The 24,843-nt window shown below is 40.8% G+C and overlaps 1 protein-coding gene across 6 annotated transcripts in view; it reads right to left on the bottom strand.

The window, feature by feature from the left end:
- The window catches only part of FAAH (fatty acid amide hydrolase), a 311,150-nt gene that overhangs the window by 59,926 nt on the left and 226,381 nt on the right, over positions 1–24,843 (bottom strand). For all 6 annotated transcript variants that reach the window (XM_089420823.1, XM_089420819.1, XM_089420828.1 and 3 more), the window contains 6 exons: positions 21,365–21,445; positions 21,161–21,244; positions 20,890–20,993; positions 20,666–20,758; positions 20,085–20,153; positions 19,912–19,976 (listed from right to left, as the gene is read on the bottom strand). In XM_089420823.1, coding sequence (XP_089276949.1) covers positions 19,912–19,976; positions 20,085–20,153; positions 20,666–20,758; positions 20,890–20,993; positions 21,161–21,244; positions 21,365–21,445 — 496 coding nt within the window. The remainder of the gene's footprint in view (positions 1–19,911; positions 19,977–20,084; positions 20,154–20,665; positions 20,759–20,889; positions 20,994–21,160; positions 21,245–21,364; positions 21,446–24,843) is intronic.

Genomic DNA, 24,843 nt, shown 5'->3' with positions numbered 1-24,843 from the left:
AGTTTCCTAGCACCTTTGCGAATTCCATGGAGCAAGGACTAGTGTTTTGTGCCTAGTTTTGCAAGTCCCAAGACGCAAAAGAGAATTCACACTTCTTGGGGAAGTTAGCAGGAGAGGGAGATAAATTCCGGGAAATTTGTATTGGTTTGGAGTGTCATTTGTTGAAGATTTTGGGTGGTTTCGTGGTTGGATTTTGAGTTAATTCTATAGGGGGAATTTGTGGTTCCTAGGGCATGAGAAGGGATCAAACTGGGAAAATTTGCAGGGGCTTGCAGCAGAGGAATTTGGCTATGAGAAGGGATGGAGTTGAATGGGTAAATTTGGAGAGGAATTTCCAGGGAGTTGGGGAGATCTCTTGGTGGCATTTGGTGAGCATCTACAACTATTTTTTAGAGGTGCATATTTCCTGTCTCACTGGGCAATTCACACTATTTTGTGGGTCAGTTGGTTGCTATGAATTGGGCAAATTCCTTTCTGGGTTTGGTTGAGTATTTTTGGAAGAAGCTACAACTACATTTTTAGTGATTCTAAGCACTATAGAGGGTCATTCTCAACATTTCCAATGTAGCAGTTGCCATTTTTTGGGTCTGCCCAGAAGAATATTCGGCCGAAGTTTCTAGATCTTGGGGACATCTCTTTCACCTAGGTCTTGCTCCAACTTGCTTATGCAAGACCAGCTGCACTGTAATGTTCCCTTTTTTGGTGTTCCTTATGACATGGTTAGCATGGACTTTCAGAGTTGGGGGCAACAGGTCACAGGTGCAGGGTTGTGTCAGCAAAAGGCCCAGGGGCTTTTGGAGGGGTTTTGAGGAGTTTCTATGAGGTCCAATGGCATTCGCTTATATATTCCCTCATCCACACAGTTTGCCTTTCATTTCGGCACATTCCAACAACTTTCAGAAAACAGAGTTATTATTAGCCCTGACTCAATTAATTACGCTTAAGGTGCCATTCCGGGAGGAATACTTGACTAGAAAACCTTAGTGTAATAGCTTGTTGGAACCGAAACGAGAAGATCTACATGATGGGATGGTTAGCTGTGAGTTTCAGTGACCTGAGGAGACATGGTGGCCAATTTACCCTTTTCCAACATTAAAAAGAATATTTTAATTAAAATAGAAGAGGGAAAAGTGATCCATGATTAAAATAATAATAAAACTTGAGGTTCTAGAGGGGTCCATCAGATCAATAAAAGAGGAGGAGGGCATGGAGGACATCTTGGATTTGTTATTTCTTCTTGTATGAGAGGTTGGGAACTCGGTTCTCTACTTCCTTGGTAGCCCCATGACAAAAACCCTTGGGTGATTTAGTGAGATTGGGTGAGCAACCATCTCCCCTTGGTGAATTCATCCACAATTCAAAGGAGAGTTTAGTAGTGGCAGTTCAGTTCAGTTCAGTTTTGGAAGTTGATGCAGTGCAACAGATTATCTTGGAGGCCAACATTCATCTCAGTTATTTTGGTTGTATATGCATGTAACCCCATTTTATCCATTATAATAAACGCTGAGAATTTTCGTGTTCATTGTGTCACTGGATTGCAGTGTTCTGTTTGTTTAATTTTACATGGCAATCTTTTGTTAATTGAATGATAATTTAATGGTGAAATTTGGGTTGAGTTCGATTTCTGCAAATTTAGTGAAATATCTCATTTGGGACATTATAGTGGTATCAAAGCATTGGTCTTGGCTCAGCCTACGAGTATTTCATTTTTCAATTGCATGGGTTTTTATTGGTCGAAAATTTGTTAGAAGAGCTCGACAATTTTTCTGGTTAGATGTGCGACAAAATCAGTGAAATTAATTCGACCAAAACTATTCGGCCAAATCATTCGCTTGGGCCAAATATTATTTCTCAAGCGTAGTCATATTATAATTTTACAGCGCGTTATTATTATGAAGAAAGGTTATTCCAAATTAATCGACAAAGTCAACAGAGGGTCGTCCAGTAGTTTTGCTGACTATCATCGTCGAAATAATTCAAAGCCAAATTCCACTGTTGTGAGGCATTAGAAGTGAGCCGCTTACGAGCCACCAAGAAGATATGCCACATCAGTCTTCGTGGCTAGGCAGAGAAGGGTTTTCGTTATCGATTGAAGCTCGAATTAATTAACATGGGAGCCTGTCAACTTGAGCACTGAATATTTGTAAAATCAGGTGCATCGATTTAGGACAATGATAAGGCATAGTTGTCGACTCTTGCGACTGTTGGAGTCTGTAATCACAATAAACTGATGTTCGTTGAGGTTGTGATCACTTTCATAATTAACGCCGAGACCAAGTCGGACGAATTCTCCTGAGACCAAAAATCCTCCATCCAAACCAATCAAGGGCCCACACGCCAACAATTGTTGCAGTCAAATCTTGGTCGATTCTGCTTTGAAAGTCGCCATGCAATAAGCAGAGACCCTAGGATCACTAACATTTGAATCGTTGTCGCATAATTATCGTTGTTGAGGCCGTGAGGGAATTCCAAGCCGCCATTTGAAATTCATTGATTGTTCGATGTGGTCAACAACCAGGAGAAATTTCAATGAAGCCACCAGTAGGGACATCGTGACCATTGCTATCGCTGAGTAGGAAATCTATTGACCTCGATTGTTGAATTATGTTAGGACAAGAGCACGAAACTGATATGAGTTGGGTGCAACGCAAGTGCGACGAGCACAACAGCCAAAACTCTAAGTGGGGAGGGTGGCATTGATCTTGGAGCTTCAACCTTGGATACGTACCTAGATCCTTGGGTTGATGTTAAAGTTGAAGTCTCATGGTACCTAGAGTGGCTAAATCTTGGAACACACCTTAGTCCCACCCAATTAGATATTGGTCAACTATCTAATCTGTAGCATTGCGTGTGTTGTGACTCTTCATAGAGCACATCATTTTGAAATCTTCCATGTACCTATGTATATATATAATTATGAATGCCTCCCTAGTTAAGTGGGAGTGTTGAAGAATGTAACTAGTGTTGGTCTTCATAATTGTATTTGAGTCATGACTCATAATGTAATTGTCAAAGAAAAGAAAAAGAATTTTTATTGTGAAAGAAAAATTATTTATTAGGCATGGGTTTCATGCTCTATTATTTTATTTGTAGGTCAAAGCCTCCATTGTAGGCTTCTAGGGTTTATGTCAAAGAGTCATTGTTCATGTCATCTTGTAATAGACCCTTCTTGGGCTTTGTATATCAAGACAGAAAATTATTTTTGATGTAAATTGAGTCAAATACACCTCCTCCACCAAGTCGACGTCAAAGAAGACAAGACAAAAACCACTATTTAAAGGTAGCATCTCAACCTCATTTGGTGCATAAGAAAAGCAAATTCAATTTGTGGTTATTAAAGGAGAAGAAGGAGAGTGAAATACCTAAGAAGAAATAGAAAACCCTAGTGAAGGAGAAGGAGACACTTGTCAAACAAAAGAAGCTGAATTTTCTCTCTCTACAGCCACACATGCAAAGTTTCTAGGTTATAAGAGGGCTGGAAATTTCAGAATTGCAAGGAGGCCGAAAATTTGAGAACTAGTGGGCTGAAATTTTGTGTCGTTGTTGGGTTGAATTTGTTTGACTTGAAGAAGACTATTGAAGTTTGATAATCATCCTGGAAGGCTGACTCGGTGGAGTAAGAAAGGTCTTTTGGTCTGGTCGAAGGTCTTGGTCTGTCTCAATTTGATATGAATTTGAAAAGTTTCACTGGGTTTTCCCCTTCATAGGGGTTTTATCCCTGGTTGAGTTCCTACTTCTAGTGTCATTGATCTTCATGCCTTTGATTTGATGATTGCTTGACAAAATGAAGATAAATAAGAACATAAAGAAAGATAATAAGAATAAAAAAATATCACAAGTAATTGTCAATATAAGAAAATCTTTTTGCCTTTCTGATTTTCTAACAGTTGTCAAGGGTTGTTGTAATATTCTAATTTAGAAATGACTCCAAGAATACTACTATTATAAACCTCCTCCTCAAGTTATAGGAAATCAATGTTTAGACATACTTTTGTAGAGGGATATTTTCATTAAATGATATTACATACATACACCATGGGGTTCTTTCAATGTAAAGACACAGTATATATTAAACTCATTTGTAAATGCACCCAGAAATATGAACAACATTGTTACAATTTATAAATAAAGAGTATGGGCCCACAAACAATTTGTTTTCAATTCAATTGAGTAGCGCACATCATTTAGGCATTCATATATTTATAAAGGGAAAATGACAGGTTTGTAATGAAATAGAACCTGGCACCCAAATTCAACGAGTTATCCTCCATTGTGTCTTCCACAACGCGTTCTAGGTTATTGCCAACACTGTATTGTGATGACTGTTCGTTGGTTTAGTCTTTCACTGACTTAGAACTCTTGTAAATCAGCGAAGGAAATGTATGAGACTCCAGACTAGGACGTAGAGACTGTTCTTGCTCGTTCTAACACCAACTCATCCAACAAATTTGTCTGCTTCTTCACTAGCCCATGTCCAAGTCACATAAGTTTGTTAAGGGTAGAATGCGGCCTTCTCTGGAGGAAATATATGCCCAGCAGTTGAGAATAGCCCGCGGCCTGAGCTGATAAAGGGGAATACAACTCCCGTTAGACTAGAACTCAATTTATGTTAGCAAAAACTCGGCCTAGCAGTGGGAAAATGTGCCCAACTATCAAAAAGAATTAACCCAACTCCATTTTTGCCTTCAAGGACTCAACCCAGCCAATAAATTACAATGGGAATCGTGTTTCCTTTGTGCCTCCAAACTCAGTCACGTGAAGCTCTATGCTTTTATTTCTTTGGGAAATATTTGGACTGGCCCCACCAAAATGTATGAATCCCCTTTCAACAACTCATGGGCCCCACAAAGCTGGAATATTAACTGTCCTATACTCAAACTCCTTCTACTGGCTTAAATTTGTACCTAGTCCTCCATTCCTCCATGAAAATCTTCAGCCAGTCACAAAGAAATAGAAAATGTTGTATAAGGATGTAAAATCAATTGATAAAGCTTGAACACCTCAGTATTTCATGTAGAACTTGTTCTCCATTAAAGCTCAAAGGTGAAATCTAAATGATTTCACTCTTAAATCCAAACTAGGGTGTCTAGTTTCAACACTGAAGTCTTCTATGGTGGCTAGCATTTCAAAACCCTAAGCTTCTCCTTCAAACTCTCTCCAAGAGCTCTTTCTCCAACTCACAAAATGCACGAATGAGGAGAGTCTCCTCATTTTCCTTCTTTCATGAGTTTAGGGTTGCCTTTTCACTTACCCTTTTTATTAAATTCATTTTTATAAAGTCACTTTATGATATTTTACTTTATAAAGTTAACTCCTTTTTGAACTTTATAATGTTTTCCCTAGGCAATTTAAGTCCCCTTGTTAAATATTTCCTTGCTTTAGCCTATGGGAACCAATTTAGGCTATCAGACTCCGTCATAAGCTTCCTACGTGGTCATTGATATTACAGTCCTCCCCACCCAAGATTGCTTGTCCTCAAGAAATTTCAATTCAGGATGATTGAGCACTTGTTCGCCTTCCCAGGTAGCATCTTCTACTGGTAAATCTTTCCATTTTCCCAGGTTCTCCTTGACTGTTCTATTTTGCATCTTCCTTTCCCTTGTATCTAGGATCTTCTCAAGAACTAAGACCAATTCTCCTTCATCATCCAACAATGGAAGCTCTGTGGAAATAACAACATGTTTCCCCAATGCCTTTTTGAGGCATGAATGATGAGACATGAAAGACGTTGTGGATTTTACATCCATCCGAAAGCTCGAGTTCATAGGCCACCTCTCCTACGCTTCTCAAAATCTTTAATGGCCCGTAGATCCTGGGTTTTAATTTTCCTGCCCCTTTGGTTTTCAGTGAAGACTATTTGTAGGGCTAAAGAAGAAGGTATACTATATCTCCCACTTCAAAGCTGCGCTCCACCCCATGTCTGTCTGCAGATAGTTTCTATTGGTTCTTAGCCATATGTAGATTGTTCTTGAGGACTTTTAAAATGTCTTGGCTCTCCTAGATCCAGTCTTTGGCCAATTGATCCAGGTGGATGTTGGTGGCCACCCACCTATCCCATTTGGACCCCCACCACTGTCTCTTTCAGTTTTTCAGTTTCCTAAATTGTAGCATAGTTTACTATTTTTAGCAGTTTTTCGGGGCCTGAACTTCTGGAGCTGTTTTGAGGCCCTAAACGACGTTTTTTGGGAAATATGGGAGCAACATGGGTCCATGAACCGATGTTGCTCTTCCCAACAAAGTTATAGTTCTCGGATAGATCTTTCTAACGAGCCATTTTACGCGTCAAATGGAGATCGGGTGCCAAAGTTACGACCCCGAGAAATTGATATACCAATTTACCCAAACGAGGCCCACAATTCGGCATTTCATCTTCTAGGGTTAGGTTTTGGGATGTTAAGGGTTTTTCCATTGTTTCTCAACAATAAATAGGCCTTCGAGCCTCATTGTGACACACAGTTCAGAGGCATGTAGCTGCCACATCTCTTCTCAGAGATAAGCTACCATCGCCCTAGCTGGTTTATTTCTAATTCTGTTTGTAAGCATATTTCAGTATTTTGCATTAATGAAATGAAGTATTATTTCCGTTACATCTCTGTGTTTATGGTTATCTCTGTAATTTGTTGCGTTCCTATTTAAAATCCGGATCAGTAGTATCAGAGCAGTCTGCTTTTTCTCTGTTTTTCTTTGCATGTCCCTAACGAGGTCGGGATATAAGGAGTTACGGCTTGAACTGATCGAACCTTTGCAAGACCAACCTCGCAAATCCCGATGGCCTCCCATGGTGGATGAAAAGAAAGACGAGGGGGCGGGAGATCCTATCAAAATCTTGCTCGAAGAAGCCCTCGAGTGACAAAGGAACATGATGATGGACAGCTTTGCACAGATCCTTCAGCAGCTACCCAGAGGCGACGCATCGGCTTCCAGCAGCTACTCTGGAAACACCACGCCCTTTAAGGTACAAGTTAATTTTGAAATACCCATCTTCGAGGGTCAAATAGATGCAGATGCCGTAGACAAATGGTTAAATCTGATAGATGGGTATTTTTCTGTTCATGAATTTTCGAGTCAGGAAAAGATTGTTTTCGCTCTTCTCAAAGCAGCCCCCCATGTCAAGGACTGGTGGGAAACCTACTGCGAGCAGAAGAATGAAAGTACGGGCTCACTATTTTCAGCCGCACCCACTTGGGATTCATTCCGGGATTCCATCAAGGAGCAGTACTACCCTGTCAAAAGCTATGAGGACAAATACATCAAATGGACCACACTGCGGCAGGGAAGGGACCAAGATGTGCCGGAGTTCACAAACAATTTTCATACCCTTCGCACACAGTTGGGTATCAAAGACTCTAAGCTACATTTGGTACTCAAATACCGCGGCTGCCTACACAGATACATCCAGGAAGAGATGGAGTTCCTGAACATCTCCTCGCTCGGCACGGCATACTGATACGCTGTCAAAATCGAGCAAAAGTTCAAACGGAAGAAGTGAGACTTTGGATCTGCAAATCTAAAGACCAAAGGACAAAGCCAAGGCAGGGTGAGCCAAGACAACTCGTCGAAGCCGCAAGAAAAGAACAACACCACAAAGTCGAAGAAGGACACAGGAAAGTGGTGTGAGTTCCACAAGAGTCACACTCATAACACAAGTGAGTGTCAGACCAAGCAGTCGCTGGTGGCCGAGTTGAAGGCTTCAGAATCAGCTACATGTTCTGACCCTGAGTCAGAACCCGACAAGGGGAATGGAAAAGGGAAGCAAATCATTGATGCAGAGCCCAGCGTCACTGTTGCCACCGCTAAGATCCAGAAGAATGAGCCCGAAGAGCTAGAGGAGGGGGAATGTCTTTTCCACTCACAAATGTGGGTGAAGGGTTCGTTGCTGCAATTCATTGTCGACAGTGGCAGGCAAAAGAACCTCATTTCAGCAGAGGTCGTGAAGCGGTTGGGCCTACCGACTACACCACACCCGCAGCCATACAATATCAGGTGGCTTCATGAAGGACGAGATCTCAAAGTTCGCTAGCAATGCCGCCTTCCCTACAGCATCAAGCCCTTCATAGACGAGGTATTGTGTGATGTTAGACCTCTGGATGTTTGTGATGTATTATTAGGCCAGCCATATTTGTGGAGGCGACATGCTGTGTATGAGTCAAGGCCTCGAGCTGTCATTATTTCTTTGGATAATTCATTATACAGGATACCGGAGGTAGCCCCACCTACCGCCACCTCTTTGATCTCTACTAGAAAAGGCAGCAAGCTCATCTCTCAGACTAGGAAATTCATTTTCTGTCTGATTCGCTCCCAAAGTAAGGGGAAGATCGTCACCACATCCATGACCCCCGCGAAGGGTTCCTCCACGCAGCAGCAGCAAAGGAATACGGTCATGGCAGAACACAGGGACAACTTCTCCTCACCCACAGGGGTACCACACAAGCTTTAGGTGGGCAACAAAGTCTGGTTTCATCTGCAGAAAGAACGCCTTACAAGAGCCCATCAGAAGCTCCAACCACGCCGACATGGTCCTTACACCATTACCAAGGTTGTGGGAAACAATGCTTTGGAGCACAACATTCCCCCATTCCTTCGCTTGCACCGAGTGTTCAATGTGAACCATCGCCGACCATGCTTCCCACCATTACTGGACACATCAGAGATTGCAGAACAGCTCACCAGGGACCAAGTTCAGCAGCAGCTTCCTCATCTCATAGAGGAACTCAACACAATGGGGACCATTGCTTCCTAAGGGGGGAGGAATGATACAGGTGGATGTTCGTGGCCACCCACCTATCCCATTTGGACCCCCACAACTGTCTCTTTCAGTTTTTCAGTTTCCTAAATTGTAGCATAGTGTACTATTTTTAGTAATTTTTCGGGGCCTGAACTTCCGGAGCTATTTTTGAGGCCCTAAACGATGTTTTTTGGGAAATCTGGGAGCAGCATGGGTTCTCTTCCCAAAGTTATAGTTCTCGGATAGATCTTTCTAATGAGCTATTGTACGCGTCAAATGGAGATTGGGTGCCAAAGTTACGACCCCGGGAAATTGATGTACCAATTTACCCAAACGGGGCCCACAATTTGGCATTTCATCTTCTAGAGTTAGGTTTTGGGATGTTAAGGGTTTTTCCATTGTTTCTCAACAATAAATAGGCCTTCGAGCCTCATTGTATCACACAGTTTAGAGGCATGTAGCCCCCACATCTCTTCTCAGAGATAAGCTACCATCGCCCTAGCTGGTTTATTTCCAATTCTGTTTGTAAGCATGATTCAGTATTTTGGATTAATGAAATGAAGTATTATTTCCGCTGCATCTCTGTGTTTATGGTTAGCTCTGTAATTTGTTGCATTCCTATTTAAAATCTGGATCACCAGTGGTGCCCGACTGTCCCCAAATATCCTGTCTGCAAAAGTCGGGCCGTCATATCCGTATAATACTTTGAAGGGAGTTGTGCCAATGGACATGTGGAAAGTGGTATTGGAGCAATGTTCTCCCAGATGCAGCCACTCCACCCATGTCTTTTGTTGGTCGGTCACATAATTCCTGAGATAGCCTTCTAGCTGCTTGTTGACTATCTATGTCTTCCCGTTAGTCTGTGGCTGATAGCTAGTGCTCTAAGTTATTTCAGACCCCACAAGTCTGAAAAGCTTCTGCCAGAAGCCGCCCATGAACCTGCTATTGCTATCATTGACAATTTTTTTCGACAACCCATGCAATCTGAAAACCTCTTTAAAAAATAGCTCGGCCACCTATGAAGTTGAATACTTTGATGATATGGAAAAGAAACAGGCAAATTTTGTGATTCGATCTACCACCACATATATGCAATCTTTGCCCTGCACCAGAGGTAAGCCAGTGATAAAGTCCATGGAAATACTCTCCCACTTCTGCTGGGGAGGGGCTACAACAAACCTGCTAGATAGGTGTGCTTTGTCCTATTTTGTTGGCAAGTGTTGCACTCCCTCACAAATCTCAACACACTCGTCTTGAGGCTTTTCCAGTTGAACCTCTCTCTGACCTTCCTATAGGTCTTTAAATATCCCGAATGTCCTACTAAGGGTGAGCTACGAGTTGCCTACATGATTCTCTCCTTGAGTTTTGATTTTGGCAATAGATAGATCTGACCTTCTAGTAGATGATGTCATTCATAACCGGAAACCTGTCATCACATAGCAATCCTTCCAGAATTTCGCAAGCAAATTTATTCTTCGAATACTCCATCAGCAGTAACGACTTCCAATCTTTCGTCATCTCCATGAGTGTGAAAGTCAGTGGCATCCTTGATAGAGCATCAACAACTATGTTGTTCTTGCCTTTGACGTACTCTATCTCAAAGCCGTAGGCCTACAACTTTCTTATCCACTTTTGTTGCCTCTCACTCAATTCCTTCTACCCCATGATGAACTTTAGGTTATTATGGTCTGTTTTTATCTTAAATTTTCATCCCACCAGATATTGCCTGAATTTGGCCAATGGATGCATTATGGCCAACATTTGCTTGCCATATATCGAATAGTGCAACTCGTAATATCTAAGCTTGCAACTTTCAAACGTTATGGCGTGTTGATTCTGCATGAGGACTGCTCCTATTCTTGTCCCCGAAGCATTGTATTCCAGCACCAATGGTTGGGTGAAATCAGGTAAAGCAAGCACAGGGCAAGTGCTCATCACTTCATCCTCTCGAATGTTTCTTGTGCTTCCTCCGACCAGCTGAAGGCTCCCTTTTTAGTGAGGTCTGTAAGAGGAGTTGTTAACTATGAAAAGCCCTTAACAAATTCCTATAGTAAGTGCAAAGACCAAGGAAACTCTTCAACTCTGTGACGTTCTTTAGGGTGGGCCCTTCAATGATTGCCCATATTTTCTCTTGATGCGCCTATACCCCATCGAGACCAACCACGTGCACTAGGTAAAGCATCTTTGTCATACCAAAATCACACTTGGACTCTTTTGCATATAATTCCTTCTCCTCCAGAATTCGTAGCACCTCATCCAAGTGCCTGAAGTGGTCTTATCATGTCTTGTTGCAGACCAATATGTCATCAAAGAAGACCAACAAGTACTTATGCAACTTCTCATAGAACACATGGTTCATACAAGACTGGAAAGTCACTAGAGTGTTGGTTAGTCCAAATGGCATAACCAAAAACTTATAGTGCCCATTGTGGCACCTGAAAGTTGTCTTTGGGATGTCTTCCTCCCAAACCCAAATCTAATGATAGCCAGAACGAAGATCGATCTTCGAAAAATATTTGGCCTCTTTCAACTCATCCATCAACCCATCGACCTTGGGAATAGGATATTGGTTCTTGATTGTTCTCTTATTGAGAACCTGGTAGTCTATACACATTCGTAAGGTGTCATCCTTCTTCTTAGCCATCACTACCGAAGAAGCAAACAAGATAGAGCTTAGGCGCATATGGCCCAACCTCAACAACTCCTTTATGGTCTTCTCTATTTCATCTTTATAAATCTTGGGATGTCAATAAGGAGTGGTTATTATTGCCTGCACACCCTGCTCAAGTTTTATGACATGTTCAAAGCCTCTATCTGGTGATCTAACTAGAGGAATGTCAGCAAAAATTTTATGATGTTTACAAAGCAATACCTATATGTCTTTTGAGCATTACCCACTCAATATCACCTCGTCTCAAAACTACCTCCATATGGTTGGATGAGACTAGCTTTGGCGAGTGCTGATGCATGGCCCTCAAAACTACTCTCCTACAATCTACGGGATCATTGAACTCGATCTCCATGTTCCGCTGGTTCGTGGTGTACTTCCCGATGTAGCAAAGCCACTGACAACCCAACACCACATGAGTATCTGGTACATCCCGCACAAGGAAATCCTTTGTCACTGTATAGTTACCCATGGTGAGCTGTAATTTGGGAATGTATCTGTTACAGTCCATTTGATGTTTTCCAGGAATGACAACTATAAATCCATCGAACTCCTGAGTGGGGATCCCTCTCCGCTCCACCATCTCCATATCTATAAAATTGTGGAAAGCCCCATTGTCAATCAATATTGTCACCTTGTGCCCCTCTATAACCCCTCTGACTCTGAAGGTGTGATATCTAGGAAATCCGAACATAGATGCAATAACAGGATTTTTTCCCTCCACATGTGAAGACTCACCCCCAGCTACCTGGTGCATTTGCCCCTATACATGTCCCTGTACTAGCTCCTCAACCCCATCATCACTGTCACTCTCTGAATATACCTCAATGTAGTAAACCTTGCCCGCTTTGTCTTTGCCAACACACTTATGCCCCGGTGCTCATGGCTCCTGTAGACTGAAACAAAGTTTCTTCTTCGTCGGCTATTTCCGAGTCTCCTCATCCATCTTTGGTTTCCTGGTCCACTCCTTCTGAAATGGCTTGACCTATTTACCCTTCTGTGGGGAGGAAGGTTTTGGAGTGAATTTGTTTTTGGAAGCGGCATCTTGTAAGTCCCTGGTTTTGTTGATTGCTGCACAAAGTGTGGTGGATTCAAAACTCTTGACCCATCCACGTAGAGGTTACGCCAACCCCTCTACAAATAACATCACCAATCTGGCCTCTGAAATATTTATGACCATGACCACCAGCCTCTCAAACTCTGCAATATAAGCCTTTGGACTACCTATCTGCCTGAGTTGTGCCAGCTCTCTAAAAGGAATCTTTGGATATTTCCTATCAAAACGCTCAGTAAGTCTCTAAGTGAACTCTATGTATGAGGTGATGTTGCCATGCCCCAATGTCACCAACCCATGGTACCACTACTCATGGCCCTCACCATCCAAGTGCAAGGTGGCCAATTTGATAGCCTCCTCCTCTATCATATGATGCAGTTGAAAATAAGTATGCAATTTTTGTACCCATGATTGAGTTGAACATTTGGACGACCCATCAAAACATGGGATGGTCACCTTCCCCAAATTTTTCTGTAGCTCCTAACTCTACCTTGGGAACCTCAAAGATGGTTTGGGCCTACTAAGTCCTCTGTAGCCTCTTGTACAAACTGAGGCATATTAGGTCTGAGCATTTTGCTAGCAGTGCGTGAGTGGTTTTGCACATGAGTATGGGCCAAACTACCCTCAACACTATTGGACACTTCCCCATTCAACAATTCCTTCCCAATGCAAGTCCTTGTGTTTGTCATGCCTTTCATCAAGTCCACCATCTCTTTTTGACCCTTGGCCAAGACATTTATAGCCCTGAGGAAGTTGCTAAAGGCCTTTTCTTCCTTATTCCCCATATCTGGCCTTTCAATCTCACATGTTTCCTCTATCTCCTTCCCCTTTTCTGGTGTCTCTTCACTCCCTGTATCAGGGATATCTTCTTCTGTGAGGGGAGTTGGTTCTCTGTAAGTGTGTGTCCTTCTATAGGTTATCCCTGTATAGGGATTTTCTTTCGTCATGAAACCATTGTCAAACTGCTTCTAAATTCTAAAACTTTGGTTTGTTAACAACAACCCACAACTGAGCCAAGATTAAGGCTCTAATACCATTGTAATATTCTAATTTAGAAATGCATCCAAAAATACTACTGTCTGTCAACTTTATAAACCTCCTACTCAAGTTATAGGAAATCAAAGTCTACACATACTGTTGTAGAGGGGTATTTTCTTAAAATGATACTACATGCATACATCTTGGGTTTCTTTCAATGTAAAAACATTGCACTATATATTAAACTCATTTGGAAATGAACCTAGAAATACGAACAACATTGTCACAATTTATTAATAAAGAGTATGGGCCCACAAACCATTTGTTTACAATTCAATTGAGCAATGTACATCATTTAGGCAGTGATATTTATAAAGGGAAAATGACTGGGTTGTAACCCAAATTCAAGGAGTTACCCTCCATTGTGTTAGCCAAATCCGATTGTGTCTTCCACAGCGTGTTCTAGGTGACTGCTACCATTTTATTGTGATGATTTTTCGTTGGTACAGTCTTTAACTGAACCAAAACTCTTGTATATCATCAAAGGAAATGTTTGAGACTCCAAACCAGCACACAGAGAATGTTCTTACTCGTTCCGACACCAACTCCTCCAACAAATCTGAGTTTGCTTCTTCCCTGGCCCACATCCAAGACACGCGAGTTTGTTAAGGGCAAAATGCGGCCTTTGGCGGAGGAAATATACGCCCAGCAGTTGAGAATAGCCCACGGCCTAAGCTGATAGAGGCGAATATGACTCCCTTTAGACCAGAACTCGATATCTATTAGCAGAAACTCTGCCCAGCAGTTGGAAAATGTGTCAAACTATCAAAAAGAATTAACCTGACTCCTTTTCTGCCTTCAAGAAGGACTCGACCTAGCTAATAAATTACAATGGGAATCGTGCTGCCTTTGTGCCTCCAAACTCAGTCACGTGTAGATTTACTCTTTTATTCCTTTAGGAAATATTTGGACTGGCCCCACCAAAAAGTATGTAGCATCAGATGTGATCTAGCCACGTAATTTTGTGGAGAGGCTAGAATACATGAGATCTCCAAAGCCAAAAATCGTTTCTGGAAATTCCACCTAGAAATGACTTAATTAGATTATTAGTCAATTTTTAAATATTTCCTATGTCTAAACTTAGGGAATATGACTAATTAATTAGAATTAATTAAGTCAAGGTGTGAATGTTCTAGAAACTCACACAGATCGACTTCAAGTTAATCCTAGCCATCAATTAAGATCTAATCTTGGTCGTCGTTGAAGTCTCAATAGAGAATTATAAGAAGAAGTCAATGGGGCTTGGAGAAATCACTTCACCAATTCGGTTTCATGAGCAGATTGATTTCTAGAGTAGCAACGATCAGTTGTTGGAGAGAGAGCCAGTAAGATCGAAGTAGTGAGTGAGGGGCAAGGATAGTGATCTGGAGGAAGGATTTTCCAGATCCAGAGAGGTGACAGCAAGAGGGCCGAGTTATCCCAGAGAGGCAGCGCTGAGGGACTGCGCAGTTGCTTCAACTAGGCAGTTCGATTTGGAGGAAGGAAAAATCGTTCTTAGTTCCAAAAGCCAGGAAGAAGTCCCAGAGGGCCAAAGAGGCGATTTCCTCAGAGCCTAGTCCAAAGAAAGTCATCTAGCCAGCAACGTAGAGGCTGACGCAGAGATCCAGGAGGCCGAGTTTTGGTAGGGAAAGTCGAGCTAGAGATTGCTTGTGGGAGAAGGGTAATTCCCTTCAGTATTTTGCCCAAATTTTCTTGTTTGGATTTCTAGTTGGGCATCCATAGATGTACTCAGATTTCATTGTTGCATAATAAACTAAAACCCTCAGTTGCTGCATCAGTTTTCCCAAGTTGGGTTTTTCCAGGGACTTTTGTCCAAAAATAACTGTGTTAATTCTGTGTGTGTGTGCTAGCATTTTTTCCAACGCGGTTTTATTTGTGTAGATTGCAGTGTGATTTATTCAGTATTTGTTGTAGCAAACAGTAAATAAATTGTTAAATTAAATTAACAATTAGGAGAATAATTTCCAGTTGTTGCAATGAGATTCCGGTTTGGAATTTTCACTTGGTATCAGAGCGCAGATGATCAGTCGGACAACTCAGTATCAAAGGAAGAGGGAGTTTCGTTGTTCAGTGTGGGTAGTAGATCGAAACCCCAGAGGTGGCACAGTCACCTTGGCCAAGAGGCTAAATTTCTTGAGGAGATTCAATTTTTCTGAGTGAGGCAAAAAAAATCGATCTCTCCAAATCGAGGGATTCCAAAGATATAGGAAGCAGCGAGTTTTTTTCGCAGAGTAGATCACTAGTTGGACGCAGTAGTTTTGTAGCAGTTTGCTAGAGTAGAACTAGCGTTGGGTGGAAGAAGAGCACACACTGAGGAAAATTTTCCTCAGGGAACTTCTAGTCTCAAGAAGTTTGATTTCCCTTGATCAACAGTCGTTGTGTGTAGAGTTTCTCACTCCAGAAGGGAGTGTGAATAATTAGGCAGCAGCTAAGCAGAAGGGAAGAGGAGATTTTCGAAATTGTTTGAGATGGCCACTGCTGGGCTTTGAGATCAGGACATGTTGGATGGTGCTTCCAACTATGTCATCTGGAAGGCAAGGATGTCCTTCCTTCTGGATGAATATGGCATGAAGACATACATAGATGTAGTGGTAGTTATGCCCCAGGATGCAGATCAGTTGAAGGAGTATAGAAAGGAGATGGTGCAGGCGAAGAGGCTAATCCTTTATGGTGTTCGGGATCACGTTGTTTCACACATTTCTGGCAAAGGCACTGCTAGAGGATGTGGGAGACTCTCTCCACGTTGTACCGGGGCACGTTTGAGCAGAAGAAGATTTACTTAGAGGAGAAGTTGAGATGCACCAGGATGCAGAAGGGGAAAGGCACAGACCCCTTCCTCACCAGGATTCAAGAGGTCTGAGATCAGTTGTCAGTTGTTGGGGCAGCGCCTCAACCCACAGAGCTTGTGAGATTAGCACTCAACGGTGTCTATAAGGAGTGGCAAGTCTTTATCCAAAGCATATTGGGCAGAGACAAGCTACCAGAGTGGGACAGGATGTGGGCTAACTTGTAGCAGGAAGAGTTGAGATGAGCTCTAGTGAAGAGCTCCATCAGTGGCAAAAGTGGATTGAGGCAGATGAAGGAGGAGGAGAATGTGGCCCTTGCATCGAAGGGTTCCAGTCAAGGGCAGAGGGAGCCACGAAAAAATAAGGACCTGTCAAAGGTCAAATGCTTCAGATGTGGTGAGCTTGGTCACTACAATACCCAGTATCCTCTCAAAAATAAGGACAAGGAGAAGAAGCAAGACCAGCAGGCAACATCAGCAGAGATCGATAGGTTGTCCTCCATGTTGGAGGAAGACTTCACCATGTTTGTTGACATACCCCCAGGAGTGAAGTGGGGTGACTTGGTGTTGTAGCCCCAAAGTGCTACAGATGGGTAGGATTCTTGAGGAGGTCTACCTCTTGGATCAATACCTTGCTACGAGGGCCCACAATATTTAGTAGCAGGATGGATCAGTGGCAATAGATGCAGTCAAATGCCAGAGTGATAGATGCAGAGTCTAGATGCAGTCAGATGCTGGGAAGCGCAGTGCAGAATCTGCAGCAATGCAGAGTCAGTAGCAACGCAAATGCCTTAGTGACAGCGCAGATACTAGCAGCAGACAGAGACTCGGGAGACAGATGTATCATACTGATCACAGTTGATTCAGTATTTACAATGCTTTTTAGTTGCAGATGCTGCAGTTGCAGCAACAACAAATGGAGAGGGAGTTGCAGTGTTAGCAGTAGTTCAGCAAGGTCAGCAGCATCACATACCAGAGTTGCACAGTGGTTGGTGGGTTGTAGCAGCCAGACATCACCAGCGTGACAAGAAATGATGCAAAGACAAAGTGTTGTCACAGGATGTGCAGTAGAGCACTATAACAAATTCCTCGCTAAGAGGGAGTGTTAGTTTTTGTAGCATCGAATGTGTTCTAGCCACGAAATTTTCTAGAGGGACTAGAATACATGAGATTTCCAAAACCCGGAAATCGTTTCTGGAAATTCCGCCTAGAAATGACTTAATTAGATTAATAGTGAGTTTTTAAATATTTCCTAAATCTAAACTTAGGGAATATGACTAATTAATTAATTCAATGTGTGAATGTTCTAGAAACTCACACAGATCGACTTCAAGTTAATCCTAGCCATTGATTAAGATCTAATCTTGGTCATTGAAGTCTCAACAGAAGATTATAAGAAGAAGTCGATGGGGCTTGGAGAAATCACTTCAATAGTTCGATTTCCAGGGTAGCAGTAATCAATTGTCGAAGAGAGCCAGTGAGATCAAAGCAGTGAGTGAGGGGTAGAGACAATGATTCAGAGGAAAGAGTTTCCAGATTTGGAGAGGCAGCAACAAGAGGGTTGAGTTATCCCCGAGAGGAAGCGCTAAGGGACTGCGCAGTTGCTTCATCCAGGCAGTTCGATTTGGTGGAAGGAAAAATTGTTCTCAATTCCATAAGCTGGGAAGAAGTCCCAAAGGGCCGGAGAGGCGATTTCCTCAACATCCAAAGGCAAAACGACTTCAGCAAATCCCAGTCTGAAGCAAGCCATCCAGCCAGCTCCACAAAGCAGTGTAGAGGTTGACACAGAGCTCCAAGAGGCCGAGTTTTGGTAGGGAAAGTCGAGCCAAAGATTGCTTGTGGGAGAAGGGTAATTCCCTTCAGTTTTTTGCCTAGATTTTCTTGTTGTTTGGATTTCTAGTTGGGCATCCATAGATGTACTCAGATTTCACTATTGCATAATAAAATAAAACCCTCAACTACTGCACTGGTTTTCCCAAGTTGGGGTTTTTCAGGGACTTTTGTCCAAAAATAACTGTGCTAATTTTTTTTGTGTGTGCTAGCATTTTTTCCAGCGCAGTTTTATTTGTGTAGATTGCAGTGTGATTTACTCAATATTTGTTGTAGCAAACAGTAAATAAATTGTTAAATTAAATTAAAAATTAAGAGAACAATTTCCAGTTGTTGCAATGGGATTCCCGTTTGGAATTTTCACAGTGGACTCCACAAAGATGGAGTATTAACTATCTTGTATTCAAACTCCTTCCATTGGCTTAAACTTGTACCTGGTCCTCCATTCTTCCATGAAAATCTTTAGCCTGTCATAAAGAAAAATAAAATACTATATAAAGATGTAAAATCAACTAATAAAGCTTGAATACCTCGATATTTCATGTAGAACTTGTTCTCCATTAAAGATCAAAGGTGAAATCTGAGTGATTTGACTCTTAAATCCAAACTAGGGTATCTAGTTTCAACACCGAAGTCTGCTATGGCGGCTAGGGTTCCAAAGCCCTAAGTTTCTCCATCAAACTCTCTCCAAGAGTTCTTTCTCCAACTCACAAAATGCACAAATGAGGAGAGTCTCCTCATTTTCCTTCTTTTATGAGTTTAGGGTTGCCTTTTCACCTTCATTTTTTATTAAATTCACTTTTATAAAGTCACTTTATGATATTTCACTTTATAAAGTTAAAGTGACTTCTCACTTGCCTAGGAAATATCACCCTTTTCCCTTTTTGAACTTTATAATGTTTTCTTTAGGCAATTTAAGTCCCCTTATTAAATATTTCCCCGCTTTAGCCTATGGGAACCACTTTAGGCTAGTGGACTCCGCCACAAGCTTCCTAAGTGGTCGGGGACATTATAGTTGTTGGTTGTCTGGATTATCGGCTGGCTGTCAAATGTAGGAGAAAATTTTCCTCCTATGGGGTTACCCATTTTGGTAGGTAACAAGTCCCATTGACCAACTTTGCAGTCACTCATTTGGCATTAATAAAATTATCTTATCTTGCCTTATCTACAAATCTAGTTGGGATGAAAAGGTTCTCTTGTTACAACAGAAATGTACACTCTATAATCAATCAATTTGAGCAGAATATACATTATTTTGTATGAATTGATAGTCCCTTGATTTAAATTTCAATGTCAAAGAGGACTAAGATATGAGCTCATCTCAAGCTTATGTCTGCCCCCCTAAGTGGTGATTTCAGTGACCTTAGTCACAAACAAATAATCATATTATAATTTTCCCTAAGGGATTGTCTATGTCATAGAGCCAACCTTTATTAAATAAGAGGAACATCACATTATCTTTTTTTATCACCTCAATATGGTCAACGGAGCAGAAGATAAGACGGAATTGATTTCAATATCAATCATGATGAAATATTTAGTTTATAGAATTTATGAGTTAATTTCCTGGAACATAGCAACCAAAAGCCACAAGACATTTAACAACACAAGATGCTAATCAGGTAGAAGAACCATTTGCAACAACAAAAGAGCTTGCAACTCCCTGATTTTATTCTTAAAATACTAGCACATTACAAAAATACCAAATTACATACGAAAATGCATGAGAATGTTCATAAAATCACTACAATCATATAGAATTTCAATATTCAACAACAAGAAGTGAGATGACACTTTGGGACAATGCTCACCAGATGTCTGTAGGTCAGTCTCTCCAATCTTGAGTGAATTTGGGGGTATTTTGGGTGCTGTCATACTGCATATGAAAACTTTATTGTCACCCTTCTTCATAGGAAACTTGCTAATATACTGAAGATGGACATTTTATATTCATAACAGGTTGAATTAATGAGAGACCACATACCCTGTAGTTGGGGTTACTATGATATCAACTAGTTTGAATGCTTCCATATAGTAATGCATGATTCGTCGTCTGCAATTACCAATATCCATCTGAAGTTGAGGCTTTGAAATAATTGTTGTAAATCCAGTCATAGATATCACAGGTAATCCAAATAATCCAATATTAATGATACCTTGCTGGATTGTTGGTGAAAAAATATTGAAGTCTGTCACTTCACTTAGGATATGTATAATTTTTCATAACTTCACGGAAAAAAATTACCCAGAGATAATAAATTACCTCCAAACAAATTGAACCCTCATTTACATGCTCAATCAAAAAGAAATAAAAATGAAAGAGAAGCTATTGATGTAATATTCTTAAGCTCAAGATACGCTCCACTGGAAGAGATTCGCCTCAGTCATTCAACCCAGCCATCAAAAACAATCATCGCATGACATAAAATCTATGAATCATGGCTCAGCTTACATGGGGAAGTGACATTCATAATAATGTCAATACACAAAAAAATACCACGTAGAACAATATAAAGACCCTGTCTTTAATATAAGGACAGCCATATTTTGCAGCACCAGCCTCACCTGAGACATTGGGCTGCGACGTAATGTGCAGCTGAAAATGACTCAAAGAGGGCCATATTAACTCGGACATCATATGACATTTTCTTGCGTTGCCTGTTGTCAAGGTTTATCTTGTCAGATTTAAACAACATGGTTCAGTTTCACGGATTGACAAGAAGCTGAATCTGTAAAAATATTTTAATTCAAAATATATATGAGCAAAAGGCTAATAACAAGCATCAGACCCTTGATTGAAGCTTGGATATACATGACTCAATGCCTCTGAGCCAATTGTAACAACATGAGCCACACGCATTTCCTCAATCTCTGGTAGGACTATCTCTTGTGTCTTTGAAGCAGAGTTCCAAGAAACCAGAAGGAATTTTTAGATGTTTCTCTAAAACTCAAAATATAATTTGCTTGGAGGGTACAAGTAAAAATAAACTACAAAAGCACTTATCATTTCATAGTATTCAATTTCCAAAACATCCTTTCATAGAGTCCTTTGAAGCTTACTTCAATTCCAAAACTCCTTGTAAGAAGACTGAGCATCCTCTCACAAGTTTCTGAAATTTCATCAGAATAGACATCGTTGAACCACTGCAAAAACAATAATTGATTTGTAAGGATATAGTTCACTAGTGATTTGTTCTTATGGATATCTAAAGTGGGAACTTGAATTCCTAATTGTAAGCAAGAAAAGGACAACACTGATTTTACATTTGTATACTTTCCAAGTTTGATAGACCCCAAAACATTCAAATTGTCAGTGGTCCCCAGCTGAGGATAGCAAGGTGGCATCTGAAAAAAGGATAACATAATCTGTCATTAAATGTGAACTTATTAAGTTATGTATCAATGCAACTATCCATCATGAATCAAACAGTGAAATGGAATGATAAGCAGATCTCATAAGATCTTTCTCAGAATGCAGTATATGGCAAATAAGAGACATGAAGAATAATTCAAAGACATGAGGCAGCGGAAGACTTAAGTCCAGGCGACTACTAAGAAGTATCCCAATTAGTGACATAACAAAGCAGTCAAATCATTCACACATAATAAGAACATCCAAGTGAACCAAAATATGTATCACATTCAAAGAAAGAAAAATTATTGCAATGCCCATGGATGAAAAGAAAATTAATCGTAATGCCCATGGATGACAAAAAGGAAATCACAGACATTAGTAAAAACAATGATCATATTCAGGAGTTGCTAGTTTCAGAATGCTTCAGAAAGTACATCCACATCTTCATAGAAATATCAGCAAACTATCAACAAAAGGTACCTGGGGTATAGAAACATGTTTCCTGCCAGGAGTTAGGAAGATGGTAGCAGCAAGTCAACTGTAATGCAGCAAAAATTGAAACAAAATTCTATCTGAAGAATGCAGAAACGACTGAAACAAAGTTCTCCCATTTGTTCTATTTCTTGTGGGAGTACTTACTGATCTTTCTCCTTCCAGGTTCAGTTTCACCTTGCCACAATTAGTTTTCAATGATTGTGTTGCTTGAAGCCTTGGTTTTGTTCATTTTACTACAGGTCTCCTTGTTGAGCATTTATGGTTTTCATCCTGGCTCAGTTTGGTTTTCCTTAGCCCAGAATTGGTGGTTATGTGAATTGCCAGCTCTGCTCTGTTTGTTCTGGTATAGGTTTTGTTGTGGAAGCTACATGGCCTTTCTTCTGACTAGACTTGACTGGTTGTCAATGTGGGTATTGGCATCAATTTCATATTGTTCCATGATTTGTGAAAAAATAGGGTTGACAGTTTTCCCTAACCGCAATTCTTTTTCACGTACAGGTTGTCCTTGCTAGGGATTTCTGTTATGCTACTAGGATATGGATGCAGATCTGCCAGATTTTTGAAAAGCCAAGTCCAGATACAATGGGAAAACAACAATTACAAAAAATATAAAATTATTTTTATATAAAAAAACCATGGATAAATAAATAATGGTTATCAAATCATCACTTATCTTGGAGTTTCAAATTGCTGGAAACCTACACTTAAAGGATCCAGTAATGTAGGCTTTCTAGTCTACTCACCTGGTTTGATCTTGCTTAGCAACATTACAAGCCAAGTGTGGGTTGAGCTTGTGGCTTAGGTAGCCTGGAGATATGGCTTCCTCAGATGGGGTATGAATTCTAACACTAAGGTAATGGATGCTAATATAACTCCCGATGACAAACTCCTAATTTTAGACGGCTAAAGTAGTTAAAGGGTGGTTTAGTGGAATTTCAGCAAGGGATCTAGAATTTATCGTACCATTAACCCTCTATCAAACTTTGATTTGAGAGATGTTGCAATAAAAGTGTTTCAGGATACAGTGATCAAAAGGGTATTCTATATAAGCACTAAGAGATTTGAACTTATGGTCACAACAACTGCAAGTGACACTTCCAAAAAGCACTTCTATTTAAAACAACTGGGTAATAAAGTAAAGGTAACCTTGAACCCCCTCTTCATGAATGTGTACTTGAAAATGTGTTATAACCATAGTTGCATAGAAACTGTTCTAAGTCTTTCTTAAACTCGTTACCTCTGTTCCCATGTTTCTAGGAGCTTAGGAACGGAAATGACATGCCCTCAGTTAGCGAGGAACGATTTTGCAAACTTGGGAGCTTCAACTTCAAGGAAATGGGAGTCTGGGAACAAGTTTCTGTAATATACCAAATTATAAATTTTTTGGGTATTACTTCAAAAATTTGCACCATTAATTTGACAAACAATTTATATAGATTGAACCATAAAATCAATGGCAAAAACTTGAAAATATATTCTGCAACTGAAGAATTAACAAAATAAACATGCAGAGAATCTCAGCCTTATTTTAATAATATGGAGCATGCTAATACAAAATGTTGGAGATGGCTGAGGTGATGCCCTCAAAAGATCAACCATACTGCTGCAACAGGCCTTCAAAACAACTAATCTGCTAAAACCACCTGTGAATTCTGTATGAATTCACCAAGGGGAGAGATGGGTACTCATCCACTCTCAGTGAATCAGCTGAGGATTTCCGTCCAAGGGATACTATTGAAGTTGGGACCTCCCGGTTCTCCAAACCTCTCCACAAGAAAGATACTCAACTCCAAGATGTCCTCAAATGGTCTCGTCCTCCTCTTTTATAAATCTAATGGATCCCTCTAAAAGCCTTTATTTTATTATTCTTTTAATCACTTTTAACCTTTTCTCTCCCCAATTTTAATCAATGTTGCACAAGTCATACTCGTATAAGACTCGTATAGCTATTGACTCGGTGACGCATATAAGACTCTGGAACGACCCATATAAGACTTGGCAAAATACTAGAAAAAAAAAATCAAATTTTGAAGGTCTCCACAGATCTTATGTAGGTTCTATGAGGGTCTTCACAGGTTGAATGCAGGTAGTCGAGTATTATGCGGATTTTGGCGAGTACGGGCAGAAATCGCAGGTTCTATGCGAGTGACCTGTCTCACTATAAAACCCATCAAGACCTGTGGGTACTCGTGTGTCTTATAAGAGTCATGCTACACTGATTTTAATTAAAATGCCTTTTTAATTCGGGAAAATGGTAAATTGGCCACCATCCCTCCTTAGGCCACTAAAAGTCACTTCCCAGTTCCCACCATCTCATTATGTAAATCTTGTTGCTTTTGTACCAACGAGATATTACACTAAGGTGTTCCGTCAAGTATTATTCCCGTAATGCCACCTTAAGCATAATTGATTGAGTTAGGCTCAATAATAACCCTGTTTTTAAAAGTTGTCGGAATGCAATGGAACAAAAGGCAAGATGCGCAGATGATGGAATATGTCAAGCGAATGCCATCGAATCCTATAAAAGCTCCTCAAAACCCATAAAGCCTCTCTAGAAACCCCTGGACCCACTAATGGAGTAAACCTACTCCTATGACCTAGTTGCCTCCAACCTTGGATGTCCATCTCGACCACACCATAAGGGAAACCAGAAAATGGAACATCACAAATCTTCTTGTTCCAAGATTGCTTTCCCTCAAGCAATCCATATCTATCAACCAATCTGGCGGTCCAGTGCAACTGAGAACCAATACCTAGATCCCATACAAACCACTGGGTGATACCATGCCTTTATGCCACCCAACCATGAATGGATCCCTTAATGCCCGGATCCCAGACTAAACTCTGACTCGTCCTATCATCAACAGATCCTCCTGGATCCCAATGCCACCAT

This window comes from Pinus tabuliformis, chromosome 6 (genome assembly GCF_031772625.1).
Source record: "Pinus tabuliformis cultivar Carrire ecotype Pingquan chromosome 6, CPIR1, whole genome shotgun sequence".
Lineage (NCBI taxonomy): Eukaryota > Viridiplantae > Streptophyta > Pinopsida > Pinales > Pinaceae > Pinus > Pinus tabuliformis.
Note: the sequence above shows the minus strand (reverse complement) of the source record. Positions and strands in the feature narration are given on the sequence as shown.